Source organism: Dunckerocampus dactyliophorus, chromosome 3, assembly GCF_027744805.1.
Source record: "Dunckerocampus dactyliophorus isolate RoL2022-P2 chromosome 3, RoL_Ddac_1.1, whole genome shotgun sequence".
In the NCBI taxonomy this organism is placed as follows: domain Eukaryota; kingdom Metazoa; phylum Chordata; class Actinopteri; order Syngnathiformes; family Syngnathidae; genus Dunckerocampus; species Dunckerocampus dactyliophorus.
In genome coordinates this window covers 24,196,495-24,210,680 of record NC_072821.1, presented here as the reverse complement: position 1 = coordinate 24,210,680, position 14,186 = coordinate 24,196,495, and the positions used below count along the sequence as shown (strand labels likewise).

General features: G+C 42.1%; 1 protein-coding gene across 2 annotated transcripts in view; it reads right to left on the bottom strand.

Moving 5' to 3' along the window:
• The window catches only part of luzp2 (leucine zipper protein 2), a 220,883-nt gene that overhangs the window by 42,274 nt on the left and 164,423 nt on the right, over positions 1-14,186 (bottom strand). For both annotated transcript variants that reach the window (XM_054771019.1, XM_054771018.1), the window contains exon 7: positions 3,680-3,742. In XM_054771019.1, coding sequence (XP_054626994.1) covers positions 3,680-3,742 — 63 coding nt within the window. The remainder of the gene's footprint in view (positions 1-3,679; positions 3,743-14,186) is intronic.

The window sequence follows — 14,186 nt, the reverse complement described above, 5'->3', positions numbered from 1 at the left end:
CTTGAGATTGTGCTCTACCTTTAGCCAATCATCATGACTTATTTGGTAATGGAGTAGGGGTGACAGACATAAGGACAATCAGAAAAACAGCTCTTAAAAAACAGTTCTTGTCTGCTCCTGCCTGACAGATCAAGCCGGCGAGCGGAGAGCAGTTGATAGATATCGGTGCATAGTAACGGGACACATTTTGGTGTCAGTAACGGTGTTGTAACGTTCGAAATAGTAATTAATTACATTACCCGTGTACTGGAACGATGTTACTCTCAACACTGTCCAGCTAATATCGACATTGCATTGACATTCAAATGTGTTTCCAGATATGTAGCTAAAAATGCATTTTTGTCTGACAGATAATGCACTACAACACCATATACTGGATTAATATAGTGTTATGTGAGAAGACCCACAAGCCCCATAATTGCTATCATTGCTTGGGTTCAACCCCTAAACTGAATAAACACAGACAGCATTTGTTTGACAAAACATTAAAGCCCATCAATAAAATGCCAAACAAATCTCTCATCATAAACGGATGTATCATTAGTTTTGTGCAAATTGTGATAATTTGCATGCAGATTGTGTAAAGCGGAAGCTGACCTCTGTGATCTACGTGGAGCCCTTATCTTTTATTATTTGTATTTTACTGGCCTTTTGGAATTGAACATTCTTTACAGGCTTGAAACATCCAAGGTCAGCTACACCAACACATTGCAGACACAATCTCTTGATAAAGTTTGGGAAATGTCACAGAGGTGACTGACGGTGTTGAGTTAGTTTTATATATTTAGACAGTACCTCCTTTCGTATTATGACACGATGGCGACACATTGCACATTTGCAAAAATTCACCTCATTATTCTTAGCTAGCAGCTGGCAAATGTTGTCGCTTTAATAATGCCTGTTACTTTTACCACGGCACAGGTCAACTAAAATGATGTTTATGTTTGGCCTAATGAGTGAGTCATACTATGACAGACAAGCACAGGGCAAAATCCCCACTGTGGGATGCCAAAGAATCAACTCATCTTTCAAAAAATACTTTGTTGGTCTGTGGCAATTGGAATCAATAAGGATATCACTGTGAAGGAATCCAGTGGGTGTCGAAAGTTTGAGAAACGGTTCTATAACAAGTGACACTCTGGGTTGTATAAAATATTGTTGTGGTAAATGAAACGCAGACACATTCACTGATACTGACATTTCTAAAACAATACTGCAAAAAAACTAAATTTTATCGCTGTACTTCAAAGGAGCCTGTGAGCTGTCAGAATACTGGCAGACAACATTTACAGATGGGAGAATACACAGAATATGTTTACATCTGATCATACAAAATGTTGCTCAGTATGTCAGATGAAACGGTGCAAACATGAGGTGCTAAATAATGAGTCCATCTTGGATTGGTTAACAAGCACATGAGAAAATTGCAGCCTGCTCTCCGTCTTCCTTCTAAAGGGCAACAGAAGAACTGTGTGTGCATGCATGTGTCGCATTATAGGGAGCCATTACATCCATTGCATTGTGCATCATCAGCAGATAGTCCTCTGAGGAATGCAGGCACATGGTGACTGACCCAGAAATGCTGACTTTCAGGGTTAGTGCCTCAAAGCTCCATATTTATGTGTCAGTCCATTATAGAGGTGTGGGGTCAGCGGGGTACAAGCCATTTTGTTGGTGAGGCATGCGAGTACATCAAGTCACCATTCTTCTTACTTTCGTAAGCCGGTGGAGAAACAGCCGCAGGGAGAAAGTTAAATGGGGACTGGGCAGAGTGGAGGCTCGTCTGCCGTGCAACACAAGGAAGGCCAGTTTCTCTGAGGGGTTTTATATCATAACAGAGCAAGTGAAAAGGAACCTGCTTGGGTGTACTGTGCACAGTGTAGCACTGGGGCAGCTGTGGCTCAGGCGTTAAAGTGGTTGGTCTAATCATCTGAGGACTCTTCTTTAAAAATCACACTTCTTTAGATGCCATGTTGGCATTTCCTACTGTGAGACACTGAGACTTCTTAACATATTATATATACATCCTGGTTGAACATAAGGGGCGCAGCTCAGAGTATCCAAACAAGCACTAAAATATGTTTCCATTTGCATTTGGAATGAGCATCAGTCATTGTAGATGAGAAGCAGGCCTCAGAGGTTAAAGTAATCATCAACTCTATATTTGTGATGCATTCTGTCTGAACAAGTCATAGCCTGCTGGATTCTCACTCATGGATCCCGCCCCAAGTATATCATACTTAATTTCCCTATCTTCAGCAAAAGATGGCTTTATAATCAGGGTTGCAACCATAATGTACAGTCGTCCCTCGTTGTATCGCAGTTAATTGTTTCCAGACCCAACCGTGATTAGTGAATTTCTGCTAAGTGGGATTCATTATTAATAAATGGAATATTTTTGTAGTTTGAGAAAACCTGTTTATGACCCACTAAATACTGTTTTTAACATTATTAGAGCCCTCTGGGCATGAAATAACGCCCCTATAGTCACCTCTACACTTTTACCCACTACAGTAGACACAATAACAGAAAATAAGCCATTGAAGGCATAAATCAGACTTTTTTCAGAATTTTCTGTATCGTTGCACCCCTACTTGTAATCTAACAATACAGTATTTTTTTTTGTAAATATAGCCCTTTGTTGTCCTGAAAGACAGCATAGAGATCCCACAGTGATTTGTGTTGGAAGTACCTGTATTCTTTGCCAGCCTTGTGCTGTGGTTGTAATTTTTGTGTATCGTGGCAGCGTGAAATGCATTTCGCTACGGTACAACAGCTGTTGTAACCAATTCAATTTCCTCTCGGTCAAGGTGTCTTGACTGACATCCTCCATGTGGGGCTGATGACATTACCGATCAGGAAGGAGTCTTTCCTGCATCCTCGTCTCATATGATATCTTATTCCCGGCTAGGTTTTCAATCATTGCATCCGAGAAATACAGATAAAGACAGAAAAGACACATGTCATGCTGTTATCTCAATGACATAAGAAATGTTTTGACGAATCGGAGCTAGCCATATCCTGTAAACATGGTGGGTGACATCTCAAGTTGTTTTGCATACGTGACAATGTGATGCAATTGAGTCAACAATTTACAGAGGTGACCCGAACTAGTCAATACTGCCATCATTCATGGCTAGAAATAGAACAGCGGACAGGACATCCGGAGACACAATGTGGATGTATGCATAGATAAGATTTCACATGCTCAATACAATGTAAGAGATGTGGAAAAATAGGAAAATATATATATATATAGACACATCAGCTTTTCACCTGATTCTTAAAATGTTCATGAGAATACAAGGAGCGTAGTGTATACAGCACATGCTTATTTGATGGTGGAAATGCATTTCAGCAACATGAACCTCCTATTCAGGCTGATTGTCTCATGCAATCTAATGCACAATTCTGTACCAGCTCCATCATTGTCGCCCATGCCATTTATCGACATACAAGCCATGACTGGAAGGGATAGTAGGGAGAGCAAAAAGCAGACTGAGGCTGAGCCAATTGACTTTGCAATTGACTTGCTTGCTGGAAGGGATTTCGTAATTGGGGACTAAATTAATTGGAGAATTGCCTGTGATGGGATCATCTTCCCAAGGTGGTCTCAAGTACTTCTACTCCTCTGGTGTGTAGATGCGTTACAGGCAACCGCCCTTCAGTTTGAGCTTACCTTAAAAATTAAATCCTTTTTCCCATAACGCAGTTCTTTCAGTTGAGCCTGGATTTTTTTGGACTGCAAGAGAAAGATAAGAAAATAAGTGTTAGCTTATTCAAATAGCAAAATTGGTTTTAGATCACGTAGCAGGATTCTGCCATCTGCTGCAGGAGACTTCTTTGTGAGCGTTCCCAGGGCAAAAGCTAAAAGGACAGTCCTACTGTAAAAAAGAAAGTACCAAATCTTCCCTTCACTAAACTGCAAAGTCCAAACAATGGTGCAACCATGTGCTGGCTCTGTGCCCGCTGCCAAATTATCACCTGCGCAACACAAGTGCTGCCATCCCCTCAGGTATGAAGGCTTCTTGTTGACAACCAGCTGTCGCCTATAATCAAAAAGCAACACACTCAAAAACCAAACTGTGCTTTCCTGCCCCTTCCAACTCAGAGACCAGCTGTGTGGCAGTGGCCGACTTTTCTCTGCTGCTGGTGTAGCGTGACCAGGCTATTATAAAAGATGCTTGGGATCTGAGACGCAACATGGGACCAAACTACTGCCCAGAATGCCTCTGTACTAGTCCTTGTTCAGGATAAAATGTTTTATACCAGGCTAATGAATGCATAACCTTTCAAGAGTGGAATGTTTTAGTTGCCGTTTTATTACTTAGTGATTGACAGTGCAAGGTATAGTCCCTCCAGAGTTAGCTGGGATAGGCTCTAGCTCCCTGCACCTCACTGAACATGACAAGCAGTACTAGTAAATGGGAGAGATATCACAGGTAGTCCTTGGGCTGTGAACGAGTTTCGTTCTGAGAACGTGATGTATGTCATGCTTTAGTGTAAGTCGGAACCTAAGTGAGTGTAAGTCACTCACACTGGAAATAGAACACATCAAGGACATATAAAATATAGAAAGATTAAATATGAGAATTAAACAAAACAGTCATACAAAAAGACAACTTACTTTTATTCATGTGGTTGTCTTGCACACTGGGGAGCCTTACAAGGAGTAAGAGACAGGCTTATTGGGAGGAAGAAGTCTCAATAATGAGACCACGATGCTGCTTAGTTAGGATTGTCTACTTCTTAATACAAGATCTTTTCACGTGTTCAAGAATACGATCTCTGTGGGCCATCATGATGATGAGCAGCTTGGAACGGGCATGCAGCTACACTGAGCATTTTACCATGTCTAATTCCACTTCACATTCCTTTTCTTTTACATGCTGCCCCCAGAGCTTTCCCTATGCTTGGGAGACATAATGAAGTGCAAAAAGTAAACAAATAAGTGATGCTATCCTTGCTCCATGTAGCTGAGGCGCACACACTGCATGCATCCACAGCCCTCGAGACAAGTAACACATTGCATCCTTGCACTGCGTGCAGCATGTAGTCATCCGCCACGCATTCTGTTACTAGTTCTTGAGCGAGTTTAAGATTTTTTATTAATTTATGCAAGCACGTTCGTAACCATGAAAAGCTGTAACATGAGGACTACCTGTATTTCTGGCCTTGAATCCTAGAAATATTGAGTCCACATAATTACTCCTCAGACGAATACCGATCCTGAATATAAAACGACCCCTTATTTTTGAAGAATCTTTTTTTTTTTAATCATGTTTTCAATAGCAGTTACTATAACTGGTGAAACAACTCTTTTTATACCTCCCCACTTCTTTTTTTATCAGTGTACGCCAACAGTGTGCTTTCCTTGACACGGTCAGTTACGATGCCATGTTATCTTTAGCTGAAAGACACATTTTTTTGTGTTTTCTTGGCAACCGCTTCCTTTTTTATTAGATGACCTCTCACTGCTCATCTTATGTTATTTCCATATCCTATGACACCCATCTCTGCCCTTTGTGACATGAACTTTGGCTCCTCATAAGCAGGGGCAAGGTTAAACAAACATAAAGAAATGATTTTCAAACTCACAATTTGTTTTTCTGTGGCCCAGGTCAAGGAAAGAAGTTAATTAATAGCAAATTGATTTCATTTGTATCTGTTAAATGGCACTTTTGTGAGACACGACAAGAATAAATTACCTAAAGAAACTGCAGAGAGACATGCCGTGGAAGGTTAACTTGCAAAGAAATGCAAATATCTCTCAATATGCTGCGGTCTCAGCATTGCCAAAGCAAAGGCCTATTATTTAGTCTGAATAAGTCGTGCCAGCCACCTTTTCTACCCAAGAGAATCACAGCGGCATGTCGACCTTGATGCTTTTGATGGCTCAGAACCCGCATTTTAATTAGTTTACAAACCATGGTGATACAGTATTACGTGAGCTTGACATACAGTACCTTCAGAAGGCATTTAGGCAGTCTTCGTTTTGCCACATATGTCCTATATCTTTTTTCCTCAAATATCAACACTCATACCCCATACTGACCAAACAAAAATTCTAGAATGTTTTGTTTGACAATTTGGTGCAGTCTTTGCGTTATCATTCGAAGCTGCTGAGCACCTACTGCAGGGGTGCCCAAAGTGCTACCTGAGGGCCATTTGCAGCCCAAGGGGCCTTTTAGAAAAATATAATTTAACAAGAAAACTAGGGAAAGGGAAAGAAGAAAAAAAAGCAAACATTGAAAAATCTGCAGTCATTTTACAAGAATAAAGTCAAAATATTAAGAGGAAAAGGTTTGAATCTAACAAGGAAAAGTCATAATTTTACTCCAATAACATCATCATGTTATGAGGAAAAATAACTCAATTTTAGTAGCATGAAGTTGAAATGTAAAAAAAAATGATTTTTAAAAAAGTCATAATATTTTGAGAAACAAAATCATGAATAAAGTTGTCATTTTTAGAAAATTAGGCCGTGCAATAAGATAGAATGTCATGAGAATTATGTTTATAATTATACATATGTTTATAGTAATTATTATTCAAATAAAGTCATAATTTATTCGAAGAAAATTAACAAGAAGAACATTGAAATAGTTGGAAAATTCTAAAAAGCAGCTGAAATGGAAAACACAGCTGTAATCTTATGAGAATAAAGTAAAAATATCCATCCATCCATCCATCTACTATGCCGCTTATCCTCACTAGGGTCGCGGGGGTATGCTGGAGCCTATCCTAGCTGATTTCAGGAGAGAAACCGGGTACACCCTGGACTGGTCACCAGCCAGTCGCAGGGCACATATAGACAGAGAACAATTCACACTCTCGTTCATACCTATGGACAATATAGAGTCGGCAATTAATTTAACATGCATGCTTTTGGAATGTGGGAGGAAACCACAGCACCCGGAGAAAACCCACGCACTCACGGGGAGAACATGCAAACTCCACGCAGAAATGCCCAACAGAGATTCAAATCCAGAAGATCCAGATCTCCTGACTATGTGGCCAACATGCTAACCAATAGGCCACCGTGTGGTCTAAAGTCAAAATATTAACAGAAAAATTGCATTGTAACAAGAAAAAATGTTTCAATTTTGCGAGAGTAAACTCGTAATATTATGAGGAAAAATAATGTTATTTTAGTAGCATAGAGTTGCAAAATTTAATTAAATAATGTCTTTTTTAAAGTTGTAATATGAGAAACAAACAAAGTAAAGTTGTAATTTTGGGGGAATTAGGTTGGGGAAAAAGTGATAATATTATGGGAATTATCGGAATGGGAAGTCAGTATTACTAAAAGATTTTTTTAGACACTGCCTGCAGCATTTGATCTTCTAATGACTGTAATCTGTAGTATAAAGAGGTCAACCGAGATTTTCTGCCAACATCTACATCCAACACGGCAGGAGCAAAGCATTCCGAACCTGCAGCGCCTCTTCTCCCTCCTTGCCTTTAAAAAGATCATCGCATTTGTCTGCTAGCTAAAGTGCATCGGATGAGGCAGACTCGCCAAAATGCACCAAGTAGAAGTACATTTTATTGTCATCATTTCATTTATCTACCGTAGGTGTCTGAATTATTCAATGCAGATAAGGAAAACAGGGGAAATTGTTTTATTTGACAGTTATGCTTTTGTATGCTTCCTGCACTCGTAACTAATTGTATTGCTGGGTACATTAGATAAAGTAGGAGCACACATCTCCCAAAACAAAACAAAACAAATGATCCAAGCAGCCAGGTTTCATATCAGTGGAAACTCTATGCTAGTTTCGGATTCTTTGATGAGAAATTTTAATCTTGCAACTCGGTGCATATGCATATCGATTTTCCCATTGTGTTCTCATCTTACCCAGACAAAATAACAACACTCCAAGGTGCTGGAATAGCAGTGTATTGCTATGTTTCAGTTGTCTTTCACCGATGCCTCCTTCAGCGTGCGACACAGCATGCACTTGGCTTTTAAATACAGTACGACTTTGTACTGTGTTGCAAGAGTATGTAAGGCAGTGTGGTATGGCTGAGGGGTCAATCAAACCGAAGACTAGGCCCTAGGCAAGAGAGGGGTGTTTGACTCCATATTGCATCAACAACATTATCATTTGTTCCAAGCACTCAGCACAGCAACAGTGATCGTGATTGCAAATGCTTGATGTGTCATCGGATTGCTTATAGTCTCGTTGAGGCACTAAAACCCAATGGTTAAGGTGAATGAAATGACAAATGCTACAAAAAGGCTAGATTTACTGCTTGTCTTGTGCGCAAATATCAGAGGGTAAAAGTGTCTGGCAACAAAGCAAAGCTCTTTGATGACTTGGAATAAGAAGGCTTTGTATTCTGTGAAACGTCATTAGATTGAAAAGACAACAGTTGATTGTTTGTAAGCAAAAAGGTTTGGAGAAAACCTGGTGTTTATCAACTTTTAGATGTGGGGCAACTTCCTTGTTGCAGAGCCAGAAGCACTCTTCATTCAAATCATTTATTCAGTCTACTTTGGAGCTTGAATCTCTGTGCGGTCAGTGTCAGAATCATCATAAAGCCCTGATTGCGTATTAGTTTGGCACTCAAGCACTATCTAAAACATTAGTGCTTTTATCACACCAGAGGAATGGATGGAATGGATGGAATGGATTTTTTTTTTCAGTACAATGTAGTCTTAGACAGTGAAGTCATAGACTGTCCCGTTGACACAAATAGAGATGTCTTTGTTTCAAATGCAAATCGCATAACATGGATCATCACTGTTGTCACCTCTCATTGGGTCTGAAGAGTGTTTTATTTGCTTTTTCCAGTGGCGCTACACTTGAAATATTTGTTTTAATCCTCATCAAATCAGCAGCCAACCATAAATTTGACCAAACCACCCTACCAAAACCAAGCAATAAATTCATGCACTTGAGGAAAAGAGAAGCAATTTCCTTTCAGGAGTTTATTATTGTTTCTCTAAGGCATGACGTCATCGCGCCACGCAAAGGCTGTCCAAACTAGAAAGTCCGCAAAGGCTCCTCCAAATGCAGCCGACAAATGTGTCCTCCTCCATTGAATGGAAGTCTGCATTCAAACCATCCTTAGTGTCCCATCATATCCCAAGATTCTTTGCACGCTTCCGTCCAGCCGTTCAAAAATGTCAACATTACGGTGCAAAGCAGGGAGAAGTGTAAGTATAGATTTATAAATAAGTATTGATTTGTTTGTAAGTCGTAAGTATTGATTTATTTGTGCAAGCAGACAATTTGATCTCCTCCGTGAATCACCACTTTACCATGGTGGAGGGGTTTGAGTGCCCGAGTGATCTTAGGAGCTATGTTGTCTGGAGCTATATGCTCCTGGTAGGGTCTCCCAAGGCAAGGTGACAGGCCAGACCAAGAGTGATTCAGAAGACCCTATGAATCGTGGCAAGAGGAGGGATTGCACCTTGCCCGGACGTGGGATACCAGGCCTCACCCTGGAGGGGCTCACAGGCGAGTGCCTGGTGGTCGGGCGTTCACCCGTGTGACCCAGCCGGGCCCAGCTCAAAGAAGCCACACGGGTTCTCCCCCCCATAGACCCATCACCTGCGGGGGCAAGCATAAGGGTCTGCTGCAATATATTTTGGGTGGCGGTCGAGGGCGGGTGCCTGGGCGACCTGGTCTTCGGCGGCCAAATCTGGTTCTTGGGACATGGAATGTCACTTCTCTGGTGGAGAAGGAGCCCGAACTTGCGAAAGGGTTGAGACATTTCGACTAGACATAGTCACCTCAACCCACAGTTTGGGTTCTGGAACCAAATTCCTCGAGAGGGGCTGGCCGTTGTTCTATTCTGGAGTTGCTGCAGGGGAGAGGCGGCGAGCTGGTGTGGGTTTATTAATAGCTCCCCTGCTCGGTGCCTCTGTGCTGGAGTCCTCCCCGGTGAACGAGAGGGTCATTTCCCTCCACCTTCTGGTTGGGGAAAAGGTCCTGACTGTCGTTTGTGTGTCCGCGCCAAACGTCTTTAGAGCAGTCTTGGAGGAAGTGCTACAATGCTGATGGGGATGGCATACAACTTCATGTCAAAAATCCGAACTATCTCTGTAAAGAAGACAGGTTTAGATAAAAGAATTTAGTTTTTTTTTACATTATTATTCATTTTATTTATGGATTTGATTTTTGGGGTCTTTTTTAGCATCTCAATCCACGCTCCTTATCAGAAGGTGGTGGTAATGCACACCATAATTTGCTTGCCAACAGCCAATAAAAAACAAGAAGAAGAAGACGCACAGGTGGAGACAGGTGACCAGCGCTTGGCCTTTTGATGAAACCCTCTATCATACTCATTTGTTGTTAATAAATGTGTGGCATTGTTCGGCCAGGTCCGGCTTCCCTCCTTTGTTGTTTTCGCTGCCATTAGAGCCAGATTGTGACAAATTGGGGCTCATCAGTTTACTGGATTGATTCTTGTGAGTTTTTTTTTAGATGGAAATGTTTGTTGGCCATGTGCTATGTTGCCCTGTGCTACCTTGGTTGTAAATGTCGCCTGTTCAAATGAAATTGGTGGCTTAATGGAATTGTGTGTTGGACATGTACTATGCTGTTTGTGGATGTTTTTTTAATTGAAGTAGAATAGAGTACAAGTAAGTATCCATTCGCACTCTATGTTATCACTCTATGTTATTTTGTCCTTGTTTGGAAGTAGGATGATTTCCCTTTGGATCTTGTCTGGGGGGTTTGATAGTGTGGTGTGAACATGGCTGGAGCAGTTGTCTCGGGAGCACATCCGATACTGCAGGTGAGTTGTCAACTTGTTACGGGTTGTATATCCACCAACGAAGTGCCTGAAGACTAGGGAGGCGTTTATCTAGCTTTTGTTAGGCAGTTTGTGGGAGAAATAACTGTTGGTACCTGTTGTGCATTTTTGGTTCAAATCGCAAAACATTATTACTTAGATAAGTGGCCAAAGGGAAACATTAAAAATATAATGAAGGCCAATTTCACTGAATCTGACATTTTGAAAGGTCCAGTGCAGGCTGTTGAAGTTCATGACCTGGAGGTCTTTCATGCATCGTCACTGACGTTTGAGCAGAGGAAGGAATTACGTTTTGTTGGAAATGGAGTGACAAAATGGCTGTTGAAAAATTACGACATGAAAATGAATTGGAAGAGTATAAACTACGTTACTCTATAATTTTGATGTCAGTAATTTATGTTTTATTTCACAGTTTCGTGAATGTGATCCTGACACATTTTTCTACTTGAGTGTGTTGCTGAGATGAGACAATGGTCAGATGACAATCGCACGTTGTTGCTGCAATGTGTACTAATGGGCAAAGCCATATTCTGTACTGTCATCGGCTGAAAGTCTAGTCTATTCCCTATGTTCCCAAAGTGGGGCACGCGCACCCCCATGGGTAATTGTCATTGGGGGTACGTGAATAAAAATAAAAAAACAATTAGCGCCTAACAGTCACAATTACGAGCGCACCATCAAGTTCTTCATTGCTCTGTGTGAGTTATATGAATAAGTAAGTTTGATGATTATGTTGTGCAATAAGAGTGTTTAATCTTGAAGGTTTAACTTCATATTGGTGTTCCATTGGTGGGCTGACAGTCCACCATCTCCAGGGGTTGCCAGTTTCAGGCCCTATGAACGGAATCACGGAATCCCACGTTAACGGAATCATGGACTGAATCGTGGAATTGGCCAATAAAAACGTAATCTACTGTTAAATGCGGAACCTCGCGGAAATGTACAGTGTGATTGAAATGCTGTGACGGTGAGGAGAAAGAACGTTAGTGTGGGGAAATATTTCCCCAGCGCACCGCTCATTCATAGCGGCATGTCCTCACAAACATTAACCAGCCACCTCCTGAACTAAACATGTTGAGGCGGCAACCGGAAACATCGGCTACGGCGACGAAAAAACGTTGAAACTCTAAAACTAAACTAAGCTAATCCAGCTATTTTACAGAGTTTTGAAGCACTGTGTAAAACACGCTATGTCTCATCACTATAACACTCTACTCTTCATTCTTCATTCATTCAGTTCATTGTCAGTACTCACCTATTATAACAACTATGTTCAGTTACGTCTATTTAAACTGATCATTATTTATTTACTAATATACTAATTATGTGATTATTATTTATGATTGAAGAAAAACCTTGACAATTATATTGCTACATTGTTACCTTATCATTTCAATTGTATCATTTTCCCATGTATCAACAAGTAAAGACTACATGGGAATACAGGAGGTGAATAAATGTGTTGCAATTGATGTGAAATGGACGGGGGGTAGGATTAAATAAGCTTTGCTTCTTCCTACTCCTTTTGGACATGTGGAACTGCAAATTGAACTATTTGATGTATTCTATTGTAACTTGTATGCATGTTCAAATAAAATTAAACCATTACCATTACCATGTATTTTAATTGGTATTATAGCTGAATTTACTTTACAGGTTTAACATACATGGTTTGAGTTGGCCTCAAATTGTAAACATTTTCTGTTGGGAAAACATTTATTTATTTTTTTCAAGGGTAGAGTGTGATGGGCCCTGCCACCAGTTTTTGTTGTTGCTGCTCTCTCTGCAGCTTACAGCAGGACCTGGAGCAGTCGAAATAAGGTGAAATCCCTACACCTGGGCCTGGGTGCAACCTTGGGAGCTTAAAAGCCTCAGTCTCATCACACACAGGGGGAGACAGACGGACAGAGTGTGTCCTTTTGATGAAGCTCTATATCTTACTCCATCCATCAATCCATTTTCTTCCGCTTATCTGGGTCAGGGTCACGGGGGCAGCAGTCTTAGTAGGGAAGTCCAGACTTCCCGGTCCACGGCCACTTCTTCCAGTTCCACCGGGAGGACACCAAGGTGTTCCCAGGCCAGCTGTGAGACATAATCCCTCCAACGTGTCTCCCGTCTGGGCATGCCCAGAACACCTCATCAGAGAGACGTCCAGAGACGGACTAGATGCCCGAGCCACCTCAGCTGGATCCTCGCGATGTGAAGGCGCAGCGACTCTACTCTGAGTTCGTCCCGAAGCTCCTCACCCTATAACCACAGGTGAGGGTTGGAACATAGATTGACCGGTAAAAGAGCTTTGCCTTCCGGCTCAGCTCTCTCTTTACCACAATGTTCTGGTACAGCAACTGCATTACTATAGACGCTGCGCCGATCCACCTGTCGACCTCACGCTCCAACCTTTCCTCACTCGTGAACAAGACACCGAGATACTTGAACTCCTCCACCTGGGGCAAGACCTCACTCATAACACAGAGGGTGCAACCACCCTTTTCCGACTGAGAACCATGGCCTCAGATTTGGAGGTGATGAGTCTCATCCTAGAAGCTTCACATTCAGCTTCAAACCGCCCCAGTAAAGGTCACAGCCAAATGAGGCCATCAGGACCACATTGTCTGCGAATACCAGAGACGAGCTCCTAAGGCCCCCAAACTGGACTCCCTCGATACCTTGGCTGCGCCTAGAAATTCTGTTCATGAAAATTATGAACAGAACTGGTGACAAAGGGCAGCCTTACTGCTGGTAATGCGAACCAGGCCCCATGCTCTGGTTGTACAAGGACCGAATGGCATGTAGTAGCATGCCGTCAATCCCGTTCTCCCAGAGCACCCCCCACAGGACACCGCGAGGGACACGGTCGAATGCCTTTTCCACATTCACAAAACACATGTAGAGCGGTTGGGCAAAGTCCCAAGTACCCTCCAGTACCCTTTCAGGGTGTAGAGCTCGTCCAGTATTACGTGACCGGGTCGAAAACCACATTCCACCTCCTGTAGCCGAGGTTCGACTAACGGTCATACCCTTCTCTCCAGCAGCCTGGAATAGACTTTCCCAGGGAGGCAGAGGAGTGTGATACCCCTGTAGTTGGAACGCACCCTCCCGTCAGGCTTCTTGAAAAGGGAGACCACCACCCCAGTCTGCCAATCCAGAGGTGCTGTTCCCGACTTCCACGCAATGTTGAAGAGACGTGTCAGCCAAGACAGTCCCTCAACATCCACCGTATATCTTACTCATTTGTTAATAAATGTGTGGCATTGTTTGGCCAGGGCCGGTCGCTCTCCTTTGTTGTCGCTGCCTTAGAGCCAGGTCGTGACAATGCACACATCTCAAACGTATCGCATATAACAAAAGAGCTTGTGCTTGGAAAGTTTATCTAAGGCCTTCAAAAAACGATGTAGCCTCATTTTGGCTGTTGGCTA